Source organism: Aspergillus flavus, chromosome 2, assembly GCF_009017415.1.
Source record: "Aspergillus flavus chromosome 2, complete sequence".
NCBI classification, from domain to species: Eukaryota; Fungi; Ascomycota; class Eurotiomycetes; order Eurotiales; family Aspergillaceae; genus Aspergillus; species Aspergillus flavus.
Window position 1 is genome coordinate 1623945 of NC_092409.1, and position 21994 is coordinate 1645938.

Sequence of the window (21994 nt, forward strand, 5' to 3'; positions counted from 1 at the left end):
AGACCGCCTTCTCCTGGGAAATTTTTGCCACACTTTCATTGGACTTTTTTGAGCAGGCTAAGCCATAGCTTAATCCTGGCCCTCGGCCCCATTTGATTTTCGGATCGTATTCCTTTCCGTCCCTTTGAACTATTAGTCTTCTTGCATTGCGCTGCGTCAGAAACGAAATAGAAATAAAGAACCAAAAAGAAAAGAAAAAGAAAAGAAAAAGAAAAGAAAAAGAAAAGAAAAAGAAAAAAAAAAAAAAAAAAAAAAACCAATAAAATGAAGGAAGGAAAAAGAAAAGAAGAGGAGCCTAGTCATGTTAATTCCCCGTATCTAGTAGTTCTTTTAACTTTTTGTTTTTCTATCTTTTCCAGAAACATATTACAAAAAAGTAGATTTATAATATTATCGGATAATTTTAATCCTCATCAATCAAGGGTCAAAAGTAAAAGTATTAGAATTCTCAAAGGAATAATAATTATACTCCTCACAAGAATAAGAAGAAAAAAATATTACTCTAGGGAAAAAGAACAGAACACGACCTAAAACCATGCGGCCCGTTCGCTTTTTCTCTGACTGAAGGCTTTAAGGTTACTAACTATCAAACTACTCCGTTTTAGGGGCTGCCGCTCTCTCTCTCACGTCGTCTTGCTTCAATCCACCAAAGTCGCCTCTCCTCTGTCTTCTCTCCGCCTCACTCACGTCCTGCTTCACTTGCGAGCTTTGGAAGCAGTGTCTGTTCAAACAATCTCTTGGAATTCCGAAGCCATTGCATCTTACTGAGGGTACGTTTCACCTGCAAAATATTGTTTCCTGGCAAATCTGGAAATCGAGCCCCTCCGCCCACGTTTCCCCGTATCATTCGGGCGCAGCAGCCTCTGCATAACTTGGCGATGCTTCGTTTGCGGACTAATACTTATGTCTCGGGAACCATAGGTCTGATTTAACTAGGCTCTGTCTGTTTTCTACTTAATACAGCCCCTTCACCACCTCGCCTCGTCATTTCGGCCGGTCCGTCTTTCCATTGCGTTCCCTCAGCCTCGCCTCCCTCTCGTCTCATCATTCCGATTCCGCAGACAGTCGAATACATAAAGCCGAATTTGTGCTACGCCGACGCATACAATAACTACTAGGCTCGAGTGGGATGTGGTCTGAAGTTACTCCGACGAACTCTTTCTAGCCTCTGTTGTCACACAACTTTCTCAATGGGGAATTCGCAGGGAAAGCCGGTGTGCTCCACCGATGAAAGTACGTTTATGTTACCCAGTCGTCCATTGAAACCGACAACAATGGTTTTTGATTTAGATTCGTGACGCTGACCGCAGGGGGGGCAACAGTCAACCTGAACCAATTCCGGTTACTTCGCGTGGTCGGGAAAGGTGCTTTTGGAAAGGTCCGTATCGTTGAGAAAAAGGATACCGGGTTGACTTTTGCGCTCAAATACATCCGAAAAGAAGAAGGTACGAACCTAAGGTTGATCCTATCCATCTTGCCTCAACTGATGTATTTCTTCTGCAGTGGTTCGGTCGGAAAGTGTACGGAATATCATCCGTGAACGGAGAATGCTCGAGCACTTGAATCACCCATTCCTGTGCAACCTGAGATACAGCTTCCAAGATATAGAATATATGTGCGTCTTGCAGCGGTTTTTTCACGCAATCATTCCCCTCCTCCACCCTTTGCCATGTTGCTGATATCTGAGAAGTTATATCGTGGTGGATCTGATGAATGGCGGTGATCTGCGATTCCATATCTCAAGAAAATGCTTTACTGAGGAAGCGGTGCGCTTTTGGATGGCCGAACTCGGGTGTGCTCTGAAATATATTCACTCGCAAGGCATTATTCATCGAGATGTGAAGCCGGACAATGTGCTACTGGACTCTGAGGGACACGTCCACTTGGCTGATTTCGTATGTTATCCCCCTGGTTGACTTGGATCGTTGCATTTCGGCACCATGGAAAACTAACATACTGTCTTTACTACAGAATGTGGCCTCGGACTTCCGCCCTGGAAAGCCTCTCACCAGTAAATCAGGGACCCTAGCATATCTTGCGCCCGAGGTATACGAGGGCGGCGGATACTATTGCGAAGTTGACTGGTGGTCACTGGGAGTAACATTCTACGAGTGTATCTACAACAAGGTTTGTCGAAGCGTGTTCTTTAGCCGGGATCAAAGCTAACAAAACTCCAAGCGACCATTCGAAGGTCGTAGCCAGGACGTATTGAGCGAAAACATCAAAAAAGCTCAGCCGAAGTACTATGTCACTAACCCGGCAGTCTCGGTTCCATGCTTGCGAGCGATGGGTGCACTCTTGGAGAAGGACCGAAGCAAACGGATCGGTGCCTCCAGTTGGGAGAGTTTTATATCTCACATTTTCTTCGCTGAAATTGATTTTGTAGCGCTTGAGCACAAGGAAATCCCGCCAGTGTTCAGACCCTCTAGCGATAAAACCAACTTTGACGCCACATATGATCTGGAGGAATTGCTTCTTGAGGAGGCACCGCTCGAGGCCAGAGCTCGCCGACAGAAGCCACGAGCAGAATTAAGAGAAGACGCTACAGCGAAGGAAATCAGGGAAGATGAGCTTCACCGTCTGATTGAAACCATGTTCGAGCCATTTGATTACACGACTGTGACTTTCCAAGGGTATGTTGTCTAGCGCATGGTGCGCATGAAATGCGGATTCCGCTAACTAGTCATAGAAATGCCGCGGAAGCTATTGCAGCAACGAAGTGAGTGAAAAGAAGACTGTGGGCGCGAACGAACCGTCCCATTTACTGACGATTCTCCAGGAATCCTGAAGACTGCCTTCCCCCAGCTGGCTCAACGCACTCGCGACAATACTCGCAGACCGATTCTTCGAGAAACTCGCCTCCCTTGCGCAACAATGATGGGTCAGTGAGTCGATTGACTCAGCCCGAAACTCCGTCCCCCCTTGGCGAGACTGTAGACCATCAAGACTCTATCCCGAACCAGGCTCCTACCTCTCCGACCTCCCACCCACAGCCGCCGCCTTCACCAGCTCCACAATTCCATCGTCCATTCCATCCTCAGCCGAACCCTGCAGCCAATCATCTTCCCCCAGCCAACTCCAATCCTGCGCCGGGTCGTCCGAAGGGTGCAACACGGAAAACAAGCAAAGGTGGTGGTGTGCAGATGGTGCTCGAGGAAGCAGGCTTAGTTTTAATTTAGAATTATTAAAATTTTAAACAGGAACCGGCTTAATTATATCTTTATTAAAAAAAAAAAATAATTTTTTTTTTTTTATTTTTATTTACTTTATAAGTTAATAAATAAAAAAAGTAAAATGTGTATATTACAAATTAACTAAACTATATGGGTAACAAGACTTGAACTTGTAAAGTATAAAACTATTCCGTCCTAAGCGGAACCTGGTTACCAAATTTCAGCATACCCATTTATTGCTCGAGATAAGACTTGAACTTATAACCTAATCATCTTCAGTGATCCGCTCTACCAATTGAGCTTCTCAAGCTATTTTATCATACAGTTTGTTAGCAACAAATAATAATAAAATAATACCAAATAGCTGATCAATCAGTCAAGAAAGTATTTATGCAACAGTACATAGTATTGTTATAAACCAACTTATTCAGCTAAGAAGAAGAATACAAAAATACTAGCAGAGTGTTCTGTCATGAAACCACTAACGCACGAAATCATTGCTTGCATCTAAAATTAACTTGCTGACCCATTATGCAAAAGGAGTTGGAGTGAATTGGCTGATCAAAGCTCGACCCTCCCAGCCGAAGGTTATGATGCAGGTTCTATCAAAGGAAAATCCTCGAACAGCGGCATGCTAGCCTTCCTGAGCCGGAAGAAGGGCCGTGACAGGAGTCCAAAGCCACAGGAACCAGGCGTTCTGGGCAAAGAAGGAGCTAGACAAATCATTAGCTGAGGAGGACATGACTCAATTCAAGCGGTAGGGGCGATATAACGCGCCCTGCCTTCCTTCGGCCTCTACTCCTGAGCTAGCCGGAAAAGCATCGACCTCTCAAAATGGAATTCTCCTCTTACAGCATTCAACAGATCGCTGACATGTTGCACCACTGGCTGGCCCAACTAAGATTGGTCGCATCATGGCGTCTAATGCAATATATCTCGCGAAGCCTCGCCTAGAATTCTGGCCGTCGCATTTGAGATTCCGAGGTCAGATGAAAAATTAACAATACTGAAAATTTTGGCGATACACAAAAAAACTCTCAGCGGCAAGACTCATGACCCACTATTCTGCTGGTCCTCTTTTCTGGTCCGTCGTATTTTAAAATTACCTGGCAATGCATCAACATCGCCACGAAAGGGTGACTGTGAATTGGTGACCATGCAGTTGGTGTCTTCATGCTTTCCCATTCTCGGAGCCCAAGACCGTCATGAGTCCTGGGCCGCGGAAGAAAACATTACTCCCTTAATTACCCTCAATTTCTTTGTTCTCGTGGGTTTAGCAAAGAGCAGACCTATTCTCTATCTTCGTTCTCCCCTTTTTGTGTTGGACTAGGTGCGGAGTTGTACAGGCGGAAGTGCACCTATGACCAATTTATTATCATAATCATTACTAAGTTGACCAGCGAGACTTTGCTCCTATTCTGCATGTCGAACCCCATTGTGGATGTACATCTTGTTTCCTGTCTTGTGTGCTTTTGATTGCTTAGATGGCGTTTACATACCCCTCTTGATGGTCATGGATTGGCAGTGGTTATGCTGTGCATAGTGGTTCAAAGATATGAAAGGGGTTGCATAGATATTCTTTTTTCTCCCTTTTTTTTTTTCCCTCTCTGACTTATTTCAGTTTCCACCAGGATCTCAATTGGGTAGGATGGTTACAGTTCATTTGTAATTAATGATTTGTCCATATGTTACTACTATATTTCCGTTGAATGTGAATACTTGAAAATAGACATTGATACACATATGAGAACAGGGTCCATATAGGACTACTACTAAGAGCTCGTGATCAACTACCTTTCCTTGGTAACTGGCTCATTCTTCAATGTCACTCTTCTCCACTCATCAAATGAACCAAGAAACCAGGCAACCACAATTCTCTTCTCCCTACTCCAGGAGACATGATCTCGCAGTTGTTAATCTGAAATTCACCGCTTTTGTTGCTCCGCAACTTTTTCTTCTCCACCAACGCCAAGGGGTTGGCCTCTCAGGCCGTCGGATCCATAAATAAACCATCCCTCGCGATCGGTAAATCTTCCGAACAATAATATAGATAGTAATGTTGCAGCTTCCAGACTGAAACAATTATGCTGAAATGATCCAAGCCTTACTTCCCGGGCTTTGCATATTATAATAAGCGGTTCAAAGGCCTCCGTTTTTCGCTTCGATGGTAAGTAGCGACGCGCTGCCGAGTCGCCAAGTTTGTTTACTGTGATAAGAAAGGCATATTAGAAACTTGGACCTTAGCGCGGGCAACTAACTAACGTCTGGGCTATAGAGTCGCGCTTCCCACATCGCATATGTATAATTGGCGATTCTTGCCCCGAGTCCCTGTCCTCTGCGATTTCTTAACGATGATTTTAATTCCTCTCATTCCTTGATTTAACCATTCGACACATCCCCACCTTCCATTCCTCTTGCGACGCGAATTTTCATGACGTTCTGACTTTTGTCTTACGGTGAACGAGTGGGGCTCCCGGCATTCGCATTGTCGAATTTGCAGATCGAGCGATTGTCGCATTCCGGTTAAAGTTAGAATTGCATGCCGAGTCACTCGCGCAGTCGGGACCGCTATCGCGGCGAGCGGGATCCGAGCAGACGCTATCGCGAGGTTTATGATGATGATGACGATGATGATTTCGATTACCATCCCCGTGAACGAAGGCGATATAGACGTGACGACTACCAACATGATATACGAAGCCATGAATCTCCAAACTATAATGATGATTTGAATGAATACGATGCTGCCGCGGAGGATCCTGCGGTACCTCTTAGATCGCATGATGTGGAGGGGAGGCGGAGAGAGAGGTCCAGGGCAGGAGAATCGCCAATTGCGTCGCCGAGCAGGAGAGACAGGAATCGCGGTGGGGAGGAATACAGAAGGCACGGAACCTATGGTGACGGTGGTAGTCCTACACGAGCCATGAGGGACCGCAGGCATCGCAGTCGGGACGGTCAAAGGGCACGACCTCGCGACATGGATAGAGAGGCGCGGAGGCAGAGGCGAAGGGAAAGGGCACGCGGCGCTGCAGCAATGAAACATAAAAGCAGTGATTCTACGAACAGTGGATCCCATCTGTTGAGTGCTGATGCGTTGGCCAAACTCCGCTCCCATTATGATGAGGAGGACCAACGGGAAAGATCACAGGAGCAAGAACAACCCCGGTTGGAGAGCAAGCGTCAGCGCAAGCGTCCAATTGTTGGCGATGAACCGCAGGCTCTTGCTCCATTCCCTGATGAGACGCCCCGAGGGCAGTCGAAAGGCAGAATCGTGTCCGGTGCTTATCTGGAAGAGGGTCATCCGGAGATGGAGGTTCGACATCGCGGAGGTGGTGGACCAGCAATGGAGGCTAGATGGAGAAAGGAGGGTAATTGGGATGGAACTATGGAGGGCTCCGATGCACAACCGCCGTTCTGGAAGCGGAAGAAATGGTGGATTGTCATAGGGGTGCTGGTCGTCGTTCTCGCTATTGTTATCCCAGTTGCTGTCGTTATGTCTAAGAAACATGGTCATGATGATGATAAATCAGGCTCAAGCTCTTCCGTCGATAACAGCGACTCGCCTTACATCTCAAGTTTGGATGGGCTAAGTCACGATAGCATTCCAGTATGTCTGCTTACGTGCAAATTTGTAGCTCGTTGCTAACTAGTATGTTTAGGAATCTGCTCAGGGGTCAATACTGGATCCCTGGACGTGGTACGACACGAGAGACTTTAACCTGACCTTTACCAACGAGACGGTCGGTGGCCTTCCCATCATGGGGCTAAACTCAACATGGGATGACTCAACAAGGCCCAACGACAATGTGCCCCCATTGAACGAATCCTTCCCGTACGGCTCGCAACCGATTCGCGGTGTGAATCTTGGGGGGTGGCTGTCAATCGAGCCCTTTATTGTCCCTTCATTATTCGAGAATTACTCAAGCAAGGACAGAATTATCGACGAGTATACATTGTGCAAAAAGCTCGGATCGTCCGCTGCCTCAACGATCGAAAAGCATTATGCAGACTTTATCTCAGAACAAGATTTTATAGACATGAGGGATGCAGGACTGGATCATGTTCGCATCCAGTTCTCCTACTGGGCGGTGACGACGTACGACGATGATCCGTATGTCGCAAAAATCTCATGGAGGTACCTCTTGCGAGCCATTGAATACTGCCGAAAGTACGGGCTTCGCGTAAACTTGGATCCCCATGGCATCCCGGGTAGCCAAAATGGCTGGAACCACAGCGGCCGCGAGGGAGTCATCGGCTGGTTGAATGGTACAGACGGCCAACTTAACAGACAGCGCTCTCTCGACTTCCACAACCAAATCTCGCAGTTCTTTGCACAACCCCGCTACAAGAATGTTGTTACAATCTACGGCCTCGTCAATGAACCACTCATGCTCTCATTGCCGGTTGAGGACGTATTAAATTGGACGACAGATGCCACGAAACTAGTGCAGAAGAACGGTATTTCAGCCTATGTCACCGTCCACGACGGCTTCTTGAACTTGAGTAAATGGAAGCAAATGCTGAAGGACCGGCCGGACCGGATGTTTCTTGACACTCACCAGTACACCATCTTCAACACGGGACAAATTGTCCTTAATCACACGGACCGAGTGAAGCTCATCTGTAATGACTGGTACAACATGATCAAAGAGATCAACACCACAAGTGCAGGGTATGTTCAACTAAGTTCTCTTAACACCTAAAGCACGACCATGTGTAGTCAGCTACTAACTGCGTTAAAAATAGCTGGGGCCCAACCATCTGTGGCGAATGGTCCCAAGCTGATACCGACTGTGCCCAATACCTCAACAACGTCGGCCGCGGCACCCGCTGGGAAGGCACCTTTGCTATAGGCGACTCAACAGTTTATTGTCCCACCGCTGACACAGGTCCAACCTGTAGCTGTGCCTCCGCCAATGCCCCTCCCGCCGATTACTCAGACGGTTACAAGAAATTCCTTCAAACATATGCCGAAGCGCAAATGTCTGCATTTGGAACAGCCCAGGGCTGGTTTTATTGGACGTGGCATACCGAGTCCGCTGCCCAGTGGAGCTATAAAACAGCTTGGAAGAATGGCTATATGCCAAAGAAAGCTTACGCTCCCGATTTCAAGTGCGGTGATGATATTCCGAGTTTCGGGGATTTACCGGAATATTATTAATTTGGTTTCCTTGTTTCATTATATGTTTCTAGATTTCCCCTTTCTATTTTCTATTTTTGGTTTCGGTTCAAGTTGCATACATTTGCGTGGTGGGCTACGGTTGTATTTTAGTTTGCTCATCGGACATCTGCAGGGTCGCTCTTGGTCTTCCTGCTGTATATACATGTTGATATCCTATTCATACTGCAATAAAGGATTAAAGGGGTTGTTTATAGGGTCTTCAAGTTATATAAATAGTTCTTGTGTGCTCATGAACAGGATATAGTGTGTTCAGACAGAGTATATTATACAGTAGCATTCATCGTAACGGCATGACAATAACCCCAGGAGTCAATCAATGCCCCTGGGATAACCAAATAGCAGCATCAAGCTCCTCATTCGGCCAATCATCCTTCAAACCAGCCACCTTCATCCCACATCCCAGGTCTGTAGATATAGTTGCTGCGACGTTCATTTTCGTAGACCCCATCCAACAGATCACCGATCCGATGCAAACCAACCGGCTTCATAATCCACCCATCGAATCCAGTATCGATGTATACTTGTCGATCTTTCTCCTTCGAGGATGAAGACACAACTAATATCGGGACACGCTTCTTAAGTGCTCCGCCCCTGGCAGAGGATTGTTCACTTTCCCGAATCATCTTTGTTGCGGTCAAGCCGTCAACTACTGGCATCTGTTTACTCACATTAGCCCCATTGATCACTGTTATATAGGAGTGAAGAGTTGCTCACTTGTAGGTCCATCAATACCGCATCAAAACAATTTGCCTTTTCTCGAAACACGGATGCACACTCTTTCCCATCCCTCGTTAGATAGACCGTATGTCCGGACATTTCTAGTCTCTTGCGCAGAATGGTGCTATTTGTGGGATCGTCCTCGGCCACTAGGATGTGTAGATTGGTTTTGGTTCGTCTGTCGGTTGGATAGCTTATGGAGCGGGAGGCTCTGAAAGTATCGGGTCTGGTGGACATTTTGTGTGGCTGGTCTTCGTATGCACTCTGGCTGGATGATGATGATGATGTTGTAGCGGATGATGTCTGTTGGACCATTACTGGATTGAGATGGAAGTGTGTTGAGACTAGAAATCAGAGGCCAGCTCTTCATGCAAATCCCGGATAGTCGCTAAAACAAACGTGAGGTTATTCGAACAGCACGGGCAGAATCTGGCGTGGCGATGTATATACCCTTTATACTCAAATTGAGTTTATAACGGAGATTGCAGGAGTTTCCAATACCCGTTGAATCTGAGGCGAAGGCTGTAGCAGCGCTGAATGGTATGCCGTGTTTCGACGGGATATATCTGAAACGGGGGTTTCCATGGAACCGGATCGCCTGGTCTAGAATCCGCTTTTTATTCCCTTGGTTCCTTTATTAGCCTACTTGGGTCCGTGTCAGCGTTTTTCTGGTTCCCGAAATTTAGGCTCAACGTAAGGTGGGCTTTTCGAGAAGGATTGTTGGGCCCATTCGAGTTTGGGATATTCTGGGTTGGAAGTATGTAACGGGGGACACGAGCTGTCTTGTAGGGTTGGTCCTTGTTTTTTTTGGGGGGGTATTTCTTTGCTTCTTTCTGCTGGATCTAGTTTGAATCGTACAGAAGAAATGCGAGTCATACACACGGACACCGATCTAGATCTCTTGTTCAACTCGATCGTGAGATTCGGGTATGCTTCCCGTTCGAGCTCAGACTCCCACGATCGAAGGCCTCTCTGACTCGGGAGATGTGCACGAGCTCGCTTTCATGGACACATGGTAAATATGCCTCGTATCGGTTTCTCTGACTCAGGGTGGCCTATCCCAGTTGCATGATTTGGTCGTGACAGCGGCAGGGCATATTAATGACCCAAAGACTTAAATTTGCGGCCACTTGACACAATCAGCGTTCATATCCAGACGGGAAAGCTCCACATTATATGGATCTCGACAGATTACGCTTTTTTTCTTTTTCTTTTTCTCTTTTTATTTTCCCTTCCTTTTTATTTCCCCTTCTTTTTTTATTATTAATTTTTATTCTTCCCGGCCGCTTCTTGGGCTTGTCTCAGGTAGTTTCTGTTGCTGATTCTACGTCGAGAGTTGCTCGTGCTTAGGTGAGATCTTGATCTATATTCGATCTTGAAGGATCCCTGGCTCTGCAGTCTGGTTCCTGGTGAATGGCATGTTGCTTTGGTATGCTTGACACAGGGCGTCTAGTCTTGAATTGGACTGTTCTCGGGCAAGCCAGTATGTACGCCGTTGTACGCAATAGATGCTGATCGCCGTTTCTCCGAATATTCTATACGGAGTAAACGAGATGTGGTGGCAATTAAGCGAATACCACAACGTATAAGCATGCGTTGTATATTGCTTCGGCTGGGAGAGGTTGCATTGAAGTGGATGTTGTGGGTACGTGTATAATCTCGACGTGCGGGAAACCCTTCGCGTGAGTAAATTGGGGTGGCGATTTGGGAAATTGAAGAAAAGCGACTCGGAAAGGCCGATTAGATGTAATGTAAGCCATGCGACGTGAGCAAGTGCCTCGGGCTAATGCATGTCATTCTTTTTGGGAAATCACCTTTCGATCTGCGGCATTCTTAGATCGGTAGTAGGTGTCCAGGGTAGAGCGGATCTGGTTTGGGCTGCTGCTCGTTGGGAAGGATCGCGTGGTGTGGGCCTTGCTGTCGTATTTTTTTATGGTGTTAGGGTTGAGATGTCTTGGCTCGTCAGGTCGGATTAGGACTTGGGGTTGAAGATCGGTTGGCGAAGCGAGGTTCTTCTTGGAGGTAGATAATTTTATGACTAACTTGTTCTATTATCGGACCACTGCTTTTTATGGGTGCTTTTTCAATTCGACTGGTGGTATCAATGATTGAATCTCAACATCTAAGAATAGTAAAGGAAATAGAGCCCGAAACATTCAACGCACAAAGAAGTCCACGATACTATGCATCAAGCACACCTAAATCCAGACATGAATCATAAGTCATCGCTATAAACCGACGAACATATTGCAAGCAAATCCAATCATACAAAGAAGAAAGTGAACCGACAGTCATCTATGAATGACGAGAGGAGAACACTGACCCCCACGCCCGACCGTTTCCCCCATTCCTAGCTTTTTCGGTTTCCGTAATTAGAGAATTCTTCTCTATATCGTTGTGCATTGGGTTGACCTTCAGCTTTTGGCTTCTTTCTTCGACACGACTGGCAGAAAACTCCGAACCCATGCCTCGCGGGGTCTGTGATCTCGGAAATCTGGCTGACAAGGGTGTCTTGATGGCCTGGGTGGCTCGTCGAGCAGATCGTGTAATGACTTCGCGCATTGCCCATTGGCGTTTTTTGGCAATGAGGAATAAACTTGTTGTGAAGACTGTATAGTGACTAGAGTCAGTAGACATACCCAAGTAGCATGGAGCTGGGATTAGAGTGATGGGAAATTGGGAAACAGACTCCCGATGAGAACCACTACTCCTGCTACGACGCATAGCACGATCATCCCCGCTGACATTGACCTGGAGGTTGGTTTTGTACCATATCCATTTCCATCTTCTCCTTCGACATCGGTTATTAGTCCCTGCGCTCTTGACTGCGCTGTGAGAGTAGCGATGATAACGCAGGAGTAGGCAGTTCCCCAGGACATGTCGGTGATACCCAGTGAAATGGGAAGAATTGATAGGATCTTCAAGGTCTGGCGCTGTATCTATGAGTGCGGGGTTGCTTTTCCTTATTTTGAAAGTATATACAAGAGATAGATAAAAACAGTAGGTGGAAAACACACCGGTGAAGTCATTAGCAGTCTATATAGCAAGCTCAAGCACAACATCGTGGGCGCTACATGAATACGAAGTAAAAGGCTGTATGACAGGTACAACCTTGTGATAGGGTACCAGCAACAGTCCCAAGAATTGAAGGATGAGGAGGCGTGTTCTACCTCATCAAGTGGTCTATACAGTTGTGCTGAAGAACCTAAATTTGGATTCACGGAGCGAATCATGTTCGCAACAGACGACTGGGGATGTGATGTTATGTTGATCCTGGTGATAACCGCCCTTAGCATCGAGGCCGCAACCAATGAGAGATACGCCCGAGGCGCCAGGAGGAGGAAACCGCAGATTTGCCGGAGTTTCATTTTAAGCGAAGTGTGATTTCAAACTCTCTGCTAGGCTGACTTCAATTGCTCCCAGCAAATCAGTTCAGGGAGCAGTCGAACGCTTTGTTGCTTGGGTTTTGCCATAGAAACCGTTTTGGCGTTTGTATAGCGGATGATCGCTATAGTCAAAATGGAAGGGAACAGCCACACACGTCTGTGCGTAATTCGAAGCGGGAAAATTGACTCCTCTTTTAGATTGTCTCTATATGTGGGAAGCATCTGTCATGCACCTGGATTATTTGAATAGTAGCAGTTCTAAACCCAGAGGGTGTATATGTAGGCTACTATGTATCTGAGCCCAAACATGGATAGAAAGTTGGATTTCAAGAGCAAGCTAAGGAATTGAAGTAAACTCATTATATTTTTGGTATGATAAATAACCTCCTAGTACCTGCAGTTAATCGTCTTCGAACGTATTCTCGAGGAGTATAGAGATACGACAGGAATTACTAGTAGTGGTAGAGAGATACACGGATGCATCTAAAATAGGGTTTTTGTCACTCCCGAAAGCCATGATCCTCAGGCTGCTATATGCTCCTTCCTAAAGAGCCACCCCTGCCTATTCTAGTATTTCCTCGTCACGGGAACTGTCTTCTGGGACTTCCATGACGAGATTACTCCTCTCCGCTCTCTTTTTCCTATAACCACAGGGTGTTTCACCGACCAGTTTGATCCACATTACCAGCAATCGCACTCTAGAAAAGCGGTTGAGACTTACGATACTTCCGAGTCCCTGATTATCAGCATCATTTTCTAAGGATACGACTGTGTCTGCCCAGTCTAGGACATGCTGTACCGCCTAAATCAACATGGGGAACGAAAGCCCTGACCCATTAGTGGGTGACCCTTTGACTCTTTCCGATAGAGAAAGAGACAGTGAACCCAATGAGATTGGAGATGATGAAGAGATGCTTCTGCTACAAATGGCGGGATCCAATACTGAACCTGTCTCGCCTAATCTCAACGCAGTCCTGGGGAAGGGTTCAAAATTAAACCAAACAGCCAACCCCAACCAACCCGCGGCGTCACTTGTACAACGCCCACGGAGCTCCGGCATTGACCTGACAGCTTTCTCTTTTGCCAGACCTGCACAGCATGGAAAGGCATTTACCCTTCATCCACCAGTCAAGCAAGCTTCAGCTGTTCCTGCGCCTCACAACAATAGCATCATGCAAACGGAGCAGAATGGAACCAGAAAGCCCGATCGTACAACTCATAATCACCAATCAAAGTAAGAAAATGTCCCAATGACTTGCGTCAATTCTACTAAAAGAAATATCTAGACACATTGCTTCTCGATCGAATGATACGGAAACCAGCTCCAGTCGCCAGATTACGAGGACCTCTTCTTCATCTTCGGAAGCCCAAGATTTAGAGACTGCGCATAGCAAAACAAAACCTGCCATGAGATTAGACCATGCACTCACCTCCAAGGTTCATCACTCGGAAAACAATCAAGCGCAATGTGAAGGAACTACCACTTTCCCGTCCGTTGCCAATGGACAACTTCTATCACCGGAAAATGAGCCACAAGGTACGTCAGCCACTTATACTTGCCTGGATGCGCTGAGATGGTTTCAGCTATAAGATCAAATGCTCTAGTTAAAGACAAGGTAGGAGGATTCATTTAGTATACAAAAGTCTGACACTGAACAAAATAAGCTCAACGGCAGATTTCTACAGTCACCCAGACAGGGCACAGCAAAGTTGACAAAGACGTGTGTTGCTGAGCGCCTAGCACACGAGGATGGGAGAAGCGTTTAACTTTCCCCTACAAATAACAGGTCAAGAGTATTGAAGCGTCGCCGATCAGGTGGAAAAAGAATCACCTCAAGACAACCCGCCTTTGGCAACGGCAATGCAGACCTGTCTGAGGAGGACCTATTCCAGCTCTTGTTTGTCAAGATCAAGGCCCGAGAAGAGAATGACGTCGTCGCTTCCAATGAGAAAGAACAGTTAGAGGCCAATATTTCCGAGCTCACGCAAGAGAATAATGCTTTGAGAAGCCAGCTCGACGTCTTCAGTAATGAGTTACAGCAAAGGACATCGGAGTCCAAGGCGTACAAAACTCAGGTAGAGGCTTGGAAGGCGAAAATAGCGAAGTTTAAATACATCCTTAACGAGCTGGCTTCTGGTTACAAAGCACTTCGCGTGGAAACAACTCAGCTCAAACTGACAAAAACATCACTAGATAGAGATAAAGCGGAAATAAAAGGCACAATTGCTGATACCAGGGAACAGTTGTTCCATGCTTCCAGTACAGTTGAGAAGAGTCAAAGTTGTCTTGTGGAATCACAAACTTTGATCAACTCCATGAAGCAGGCTTTGAAAAATGCAGAGGAAAAGACACGCTCTGTTCAGGAGCGTTTATCCGACGAAAAGAAAAGATCGTCCTTGCTAGAGACGTATATACAAGACAACTCACGTCTTCAGGCGAAAAGGATAGGCCTTATCAGGGCTGACCAACGCGAAATGCTAAGAAAGCTTGATTCAGGATTTGAGACTGTGGCAAAGCATGTTGACGTATCTCAAACATCTGCGCAAACAATCATAAAGCAGACACTAGAAGAGTTTCATTTGTCATTTAGGCGCATGGGTGAGAATCATGCCCAAGGAAAGATGGACTTTGAGCAGTGTAAAGCGACTTTTCAGGAGTGTTCGTCTCAGTAAGTTACTGATAGCTCGATGTACCTTCTGAGGAAGGATATGGCTAATTATATTCAGGATTAAATCTCTTACGGAAGACTTAGCAGCAGTCATCGAAAGAAGCTTTAAAGTGAATGAAGATAGGGCACAGCTTCTAACAGAGCAGCTTCGGTCTGTTGAGGAAAATGTGGGAGGTGAGTCTGCTCTACTCAAACGGCTTTCCGCAAGTGAAGTCACATGTACCACTCTACAAGAAAGTCTTGAAGCTTGTGCACCAAGCATTGATAAGCTCGGTTCCTTCTTGGAGGGCGCTCGGGAGAAAGAGAATAGCCTCGCTCGGCAAATGGGACAGCTCGAAATCCGACTATCTGAGTTGCAAACCCCAGAAACAACCGAACCTACAGCCGCTGAATTTAAAGAAAGAGTTGAACATGAACTAAGGATACAGCAACTATCAGATGAGCTGAGAACAGCCGAAGAACGCCTCAGGAGCAGAGCGATTGAAAATGAAGAGATGAGGCTGTCATTGCTCGAAGCCGTTACAAAAGGTCAGGAAGCAGAAGGCCGCGCAAACAAATTCGAATCAGAGGCAATCGCACTCCAAGACGAAATTAAGGTCATAGAGTCCAAAATCCGCGAAGAGCTTAATAGGGCCAGCGTTATCTCTCGAGATCAATATAGAGTCAAGTATGAACAACAAATTCATGAACTGTTAAGAGAGAAGAGCGAACTCTGCAAAAGTATTGAAAAAGTCCGAGATGAATTAATGGAGGCACAAAAAGCACTAGTACGCTACGACGTTATCTAGTACCTGAATATTGGCTGACAATACAAAGGTTGAGAGTGAAACAGCATATACGAAGAAGCAGAGTGAAGCAGAATGTTTAGTAGGCGCATGACTACCCCAGCATGAAGTTTTTACTGACCTCCGAAGGGGTTAGCGAAAGATGAACAGATAAAAGCCCTTGAAAGCAAGTGTATTGAGAAAGAGAACTCACTTGCGGAGCAAGCTGCAGAGGTCAGCCGACTTCGAGAAATGGAATCATCGATCGCAACGCAGCAGTCATGCATGCAAAGACAGCTCCATGAAGCTAACGAAAAAGCTGCAAGCCTTGAAAAGGAGCTCATCGTGGTCAAGGAAGAGAGCAGTGCCTCATATAAGCTGTCACAAGAAAAATTTGACATACTTCAGAAAAACCTCCTAGTGAAGGAAGAAGAGTGCACAAGAATCCAAAAGGAGCTATCAGTGGAAACATCAGCCAGGTTGAGCCTCGAGACTGGAAAGTCGAAGGCGAAATCCGAGATACACACTCTGCTTCGGCGAGTCCAAGATTCAGAACACTGGGTAAAGAAGATTAAAGAATCACTTGATCAGGTGGACGCTTTATCACCCAAGGAACCCTTCTCTGAGACTTGGAACAGGCTGATAGCGCTCCTACAGCCATTAGGAGTGAAGAACAGCCTAGAAGCTACTCCATTGAATGAGCCTACGGATGAAGGTGCCCTTATTTGCCGGAATGCTGATGCTGCTAATACATCTATCGCCTCAACGCCTCAACAAAGCTGTAGAGCTTTGGAAAACGACGTTGTCCAAACCACAGAACTTATCTATCGAACACAGAGTTTCCAGAAGAGTGCCTATTCCTCTCCAGCCAATGAGAGTCTGAAAGCTAGGGTGGCTGATGTGAAACTTCCATGCATCCCGGACTCACAGCAGTCTAACAGCATTGTACCATTTTCAAGCATTCGACAGCTATCTCCAACATGTTCAGTATCCGACCAAGTTCCTATCGAATTTGCAGCCATGCTAGTTTCGACACCAGAGGAAAATATCGTTACTGAAAAACCTGATATACTGACTAATTCAAATAGGAGCTGTCAAGTGGCAGCCAACTCCGCTGAGAAACAGGATGCTGCAAGAACAGAGGATACGAAAGAACGGTCGAGTGAAAGCACTCCATTAGGAAAAATGGATCAGCATTCTGGTGCTAGCCAGCCAGCTAGCCAGCCAGCTAGCCAGCTTCCTCACATCCCGGAAGATATGGAAACTTCCGCGGTAACGCCAAAAGCAGTCACATTTGAAACGGACATTCCATCGACAAGCAGGGAAAAGCGCAAGGCTTCAGACTCTGAAAACTGCCACGAGCAGAAAGATACATCGCAAATGCCGCTACCTGGTCGAATGAACCGAAGAACCTATAGTAGGAATCGGCAGACGCCTCAAGTGCGCAGCCAAGAGCAGTTCGCGCATCAGAATTACTTGCCTCCTTTAAGTAGTAAAGCCTTGGACCACGATAGCGCTGAAAGGCCAGACTCTGCCAACAAAAGAGCTAGGGGCCCGACCTCACCCCAGCCGAGACGCCTGACAAGAGCTGATTCTAGATGCTTTGAGCGTAAGACAAGTCCTACGAGACTCGCGTCTGGTAGCAGTCGACATTCTTCTATGAATGGAAACCGCTCCAATAATCAAAGGTGGCCAGCTCGTGGAGGAAGAAGAACAAGAGGTAAATACCTGTCCGAGTCAACAAGGTTAGTGAGATACGCTAACTTCAGCAGGTGATCGCTACAGCGCTCGGTTCAACAGACAAATATGAGAAGTTTGTAAATCTCAGGCATCTTCCTTGATTATGTATAAATATAGGTTGCACATGGTATCGTTACTGAGTTGTCTAAGGTAATGTGCGAGGAGTGAAAGATCTCGGTAGACAGGTGGTTGCAAAGATGGTCGGATCCTAGGAATGGTATATTGAACACATTTATTGACCCAGACTGTACTGCTTTAAACGCCAGAATGCAAAACCCAAATTGATATACAGCACGGCAACATCCCGGAGTATGACAAAATTCCAAGTATTATCCGCACTGATGTTGTCTAATGTACATGGTTTATCGTTCGATAACAGACTGAGTGACATCCGACAACTCGGTAGGCCGTACCCAGTGAAGGTTGTCTCGTAAACTTTGCTGCCCGACACCGCCTGAAGGTCGAAGCAGTCATCATTTCTATCTCAGCTGCGTATGCGCGGAAGATCGTGTGAAGGCGTTGAAAGGACATGATTATTTCGCTCTTCCGCCCTTTGTCGCTTCTAGGAATAGCACCTTCTTCTTCACAACGGGATCATACTTGAGCATGCTCAAGGGGCGATGGGTACGAGGTCTGATCATCGTCCGGTAAAAGCCAGTCATGGCCATGGAGATGAGACGAACGGCGACAGTACGAGACTTGGCTGTTGGTATCGATGTCAGCTCCGCACAAGACTAGGAACAAACCATCGGCGCGCGCTGCTAGCGCATTAAGTCCATGGTGTAATGAGAAGGGCATATGTGTTCTTACCTTTCTTGGCCATTTTGGCGGCTCTAACTGAAGGAAAATGGAACGTTGGGGTGTTTGGCACCTGATTTCAAGAATTCGAGATCATCGGAGATGCGGCGGAGAACTTTGGATTCGCGATAGCTGCACGTGACCTATATGTCTGAAAGTGGTATGGTTGAAAATGTGGGTCATTGTTTGGCTTTCATTGTTCTGGAGCATCGTAATTGCGACCTCTCCTCCAAGAACTACAAATCGTCCTGGAGATTATTTTCTTTTCCTCTAGAGAAATACTACTAGTATAGTCTGCGTCCCTGTCGCTAATTGACAATGGGATTCAATCAAGGACTTCTCAGTTCAGGTTCGTCTCGGGATTTCCACAGAGCGTCTGCACTCACTGTGTATCTGTTCGAAGTTATTGAACCACTACACCCTCGCGACATTAAACGATCTTTTATTCTCAATTCATCCTTTTATTTTTTCGAATTTATGGGTATATAATACTCGTGACGAAACATATATTCATACGAAAATATTATTACAATGATGATACCAAAATCAAGACTACTATTACGGCTGACTAGTACATACAATACCTGCTAGATCACCATCTCCAAGAATAGCCTGCTTAGACTAACTCTATCTCGAACAGAATTTGGCTTTATGAAAATTTCTCCTGCCGCCTGACCTGCAGATCGCTAGTGGCTGCGTTGGGATGCTAGATATGTAAAACCTACTGGATCGATCGTCGACGCAGGGCTGCCCTACTAAGGACATAGTACATCTACATATGTTCTCAAGCTTCATCTATCCAATATGACCGACTAATCTCCTATATCTCTGCTTCTACTTCCTCGTTTCTTTCTTTCTTCGCAACTGACTTCCAACCCTTAGCACGTGTACTCAGCCCGCGCGTTCATGCCCTCGAATATCGAGCAGGAGGACAATGTCACAGCCATGAGTCAGAACCCCCCATACTGGCGGATTTTGTATGGATACATACACATACACCTGGTGACCACAACATGGTGTATACTCAAAACGGCAACGAACCGTCCCATGATCAATCCCGGACGACAAAACAAGTTGTGGACCGTGCTAGCGGATACCCTCCAGCTGCTTTAGTGCCGGCTTAATCCGCGGCGGGAACTATTCTCATGCATGTTAAGTGTCCGTGTGGTTCCCTAATGGAGGGTGTTTATACACCTTTTCTCCCCTATCCGGGGGTTTTTTGGGCGGCGAATACATTTTAGTAGCCAGTGTCATGTGGTCGCATCTGAACGGGAGGGTTGGACCGAGACGATCTACGGGCTGGTGTTCTTGGTTTTGGGAACTTTGTCGACCTCCGATTTGGTCGGGGGTTTTTCTATTATTGTTGAGGTGTGGAGGGTTTTTTGTTGTCGTTGTTTTCATGGCTTCTTGTTGCTGGAGATGGGAGATCATGATAATCGCTTTTGTGGGTGGTTAGGTTTGCGGGATTGTCAGGCGACTTTTGTGTATGTCGAAGTTCTGGGGGTGCACCGCCACAGTTTTCATTGAGGGGATACGCTTTTTTCTTGGGTTATTTTTACTGAAATATTAATGAATTGGTGAAAAGATGTCGATCCGGACTATGCATGGCAGTTGATGCTGGCCAGGCACCAGTCGTTTAGTATAGTTCTGCGGATAGAGGTTGAAGAACTAGATAGGTTCCGACGAGTGTATCGTGAATGACAGTGATCTAACTACTGCTATCCATCGTCGCGGCTAGCGGTAATCAAACTAGATTCCTTGTTATTCATGAGCCGATCCAGCCCAAGTCCATGATATAAGGGATATGATCATCGAAGCTAGAAGAATCTCGCTGACAGCACCACTCCACTTGGTCAATACATATCAAACTTTTCAGCCATTATGCCCTGCATAGCTCCCTGCAATACAAATTAACACCCATCACCCAATGCCCGGTATTAGTAATTAGACGAGATGCGTCGTGTATCTTCAGAAGCAAGAAAGTAGAACGGTCATCAGGTGTCCAACACCATCCAACACACTCATGTACAATTCCTCCTAAAGACATACTTCAGTACCAGGATTATCATAGCAGAAAACCCACACATACCATCAGGTTAACGTGGTTAGTTGTTACTCCGGATTAGCGAGCAAAGCAGCAATACGAGCGCTACGACGTCGCTTGAAGACAAAACCGTCAGGAGACTCTGGAGAGGTCTTCCGCTCACGTTTAAACAAAACAGGCTTCTCACCATCTGCCGTCTCATCTGTCGCATGGTTCGACCACTCTTCGTGTGCCTCTGTAGTAGGATTGTCGGTCATCTCAATCTCTCCCGTCGGCTGAATACTGTTCCTTGTTTGTTAGAAAACAGGCCCGTTGCCCGAGGACACAGCATAAGACTAACCACTCCCCGTCATCAGATCCACTATGCGAAGTCGCCTTCTCGGTCGCTATCTCGGGCTCCCCCAGGTCATTCAGACGCTCTCTATCGTAGACCCTCCCGGTAGTCATCGAGATGGGGCGATCCAACCCAACACTTCCTTGCCATTTGGATACCTGCTCTTTCTTCTCGATGGTTCCGATCCCCTGGAGCATGGATGCCTTGAGAGATGGCTCCTCTTCACTGCTGTACTGTGCGTTTTCGCCGTGGGTACGGTGTTCTTCCTCGGGTGCTGCAGTGGGGAGATGAGCTTTGAGTAGGTATGAAGTTGTAGACATGGGAGAGGACTGGTCGACTGCCTCTGCGCCGAAGGGTCTGTGGATGGCCGGGGTGAAGGGTGAGTAGGAGGTTCGGAAGCGTTTCTCAAGATCTCTTTCGATGTCGGTGTAGTTCACTAGGACGTTAAGCTCGCTGTGGAGCTTGTCGGGCTCGAATCTGTCGGCCATTGTTTGGGGTTGATGAGGGGTATCTAGGGATGGAGATGAGGTGTTCTTTGTATACTTGTGTTCTTTGTATGTTTGGGGGTGATGTTGAGAGACGGGGTCAACGGGGAGTTGAAGCTTTCTCTTAGCGAAGACTGCTCAACGCATCACTGTAGACAGAAGAGACAGAAGAAGGACGCTATAATGTGACTTCAACAGAGTACTAGCCGTGATAGGAGATAGGTGAGGAGTTCCAATAGTTGATCGAATGAAAGGCAAGCCTGGTATAGAAGGCGTTGGAGATAGTGGAGAAATGAGCTCGAGGGAGCTCCACCAGGAACAGAACCCAGCACACGAGACTCTACGTCAAGGAACAAATCAGGTTAATCAGAATGAGGGGGAGGCCTGGAACGTCCTGACATGGTAGGGCGGTAATCTTCTCCACGGCCTTACCACGGTTGACGGGGGTTCGGTGAATGCGAGACGTTCCACTGTTTGGTTCCTTAAACAGAAACCTAATTAGTCGGAAGATATCAAAATTATCTACTGGGAGATTTGACTCTGATATAGACGAACCTCGGTGTTCCTGGTCCTGGTTTTTGTAGGTCAACTTTGCGGGAACTCTCTCATCTTGTAAAGGGTAGCAGTAGGTTTAACAAAGAAACGCTTTTATACACTATACTCTACTTTTCTCTTGTAACACTACTAAGGATTATCATGGCA

General features: G+C 46.5%; 8 protein-coding genes, 1 non-coding gene and 1 pseudogene across 10 annotated transcripts; 4 read left to right on the forward strand and 6 right to left on the reverse strand.

Annotated features, from left to right (window-relative positions):
- Positions 1-1145: 1145 nt before the first annotated feature.
- Positions 1146-3906, forward strand: F9C07_9967 (kinase-like domain-containing protein; the record flags this gene model as incomplete). Its single annotated transcript, XM_071511968.1, has 8 exons — positions 1146-1445; positions 1504-1615; positions 1691-1895; positions 1972-2127; positions 2179-2633; positions 2690-2719; positions 2780-3164; positions 3715-3906. Exons 2-8 carry the CDS (start codon positions 1548-1550, stop codon positions 3904-3906), a joined length of 1491 nt encoding a protein of 496 aa, XP_071363645.1. The 5' UTR covers positions 1146-1445; positions 1504-1547.
- Positions 3323-3406, reverse strand: F9C07_t24 (annotated as a pseudogene). The gene has a single exon. The product of its transcript is annotated as a tRNA-OTHER (tRNA).
- On the reverse strand, positions 3411-3483 carry F9C07_t23. The gene has a single exon. It is a non-coding gene; the product is annotated as a tRNA-Phe (tRNA).
- A 1806-nt stretch (positions 3907-5712) lies between the features above and the next one.
- On the forward strand, positions 5713-8334 carry F9C07_9968 (putative exo-beta-1,3-glucanase; the record flags this gene model as incomplete). Its single annotated transcript, XM_041289403.1, has 3 exons — positions 5713-6780; positions 6833-7845; positions 7920-8334. The coding sequence occupies 3 exons, from the start codon at positions 5713-5715 to the stop codon at positions 8332-8334; spliced, it is 2496 nt and encodes an 831-aa protein (XP_041142390.1).
- Positions 8335-8720: 386 nt separating this feature from the next.
- On the reverse strand, positions 8721-9309 carry F9C07_2225362 (sensory transduction histidine kinase; the record flags this gene model as incomplete). The annotated part of the gene is made up of 2 exons (XM_041289393.1): positions 8721-9011; positions 9070-9309. 2 exons carry the CDS (start codon positions 9307-9309, stop codon positions 8721-8723), a joined length of 531 nt encoding a protein of 176 aa, XP_041142391.1.
- Positions 9310-11367: 2058 nt separating this feature from the next.
- On the reverse strand, positions 11368-11951 carry F9C07_2099463 (uncharacterized protein; the record flags this gene model as incomplete). The annotated part of the gene is made up of 3 exons (XM_071508903.1): positions 11368-11681; positions 11712-11782; positions 11824-11951. The coding sequence occupies 3 exons, from the start codon at positions 11949-11951 to the stop codon at positions 11368-11370; spliced, it is 513 nt and encodes a 170-aa protein (XP_071363646.1).
- An 11-nt stretch (positions 11952-11962) lies between these two features.
- Positions 11963-12150, forward strand: F9C07_9971 (uncharacterized protein; the record flags this gene model as incomplete). The annotated part of the gene is made up of 2 exons (XM_071511970.1): positions 11963-12046; positions 12077-12150. The coding sequence occupies exons 1-2, from the start codon at positions 11971-11973 to the stop codon at positions 12148-12150; spliced, it is 150 nt and encodes a 49-aa protein (XP_071363647.1). The 5' UTR covers positions 11963-11970.
- A 1120-nt stretch (positions 12151-13270) lies between these two features.
- On the forward strand, positions 13271-17732 carry F9C07_2197952 (rootletin; the record flags this gene model as incomplete). The annotated part of the gene is made up of 9 exons (XM_071509422.1): positions 13271-13692; positions 13745-13999; positions 14093-14179; positions 14246-15127; positions 15186-15894; positions 15944-15994; positions 16042-17500; positions 17580-17611; positions 17664-17732. 9 exons carry the CDS (start codon positions 13271-13273, stop codon positions 17730-17732), a joined length of 3966 nt encoding a protein of 1321 aa, XP_071363648.1.
- A 432-nt stretch (positions 17733-18164) lies between these two features.
- F9C07_9973 (uncharacterized protein) lies at positions 18165-18454 on the reverse strand (the record flags this gene model as incomplete). The annotated part of the gene is made up of 2 exons (XM_071511971.1): positions 18165-18334; positions 18442-18454. The coding sequence occupies 2 exons, from the start codon at positions 18452-18454 to the stop codon at positions 18165-18167; spliced, it is 183 nt and encodes a 60-aa protein (XP_071363649.1).
- A 2087-nt stretch (positions 18455-20541) lies between these two features.
- F9C07_9974 (uncharacterized protein) lies at positions 20542-21295 on the reverse strand (the record flags this gene model as incomplete). Its single annotated transcript, XM_041289395.1, has 2 exons — positions 20542-20755; positions 20814-21295. The coding sequence occupies 2 exons, from the start codon at positions 21293-21295 to the stop codon at positions 20542-20544; spliced, it is 696 nt and encodes a 231-aa protein (XP_041142394.1).
- Between the last annotated feature and the right edge of the window lie 699 nt (positions 21296-21994).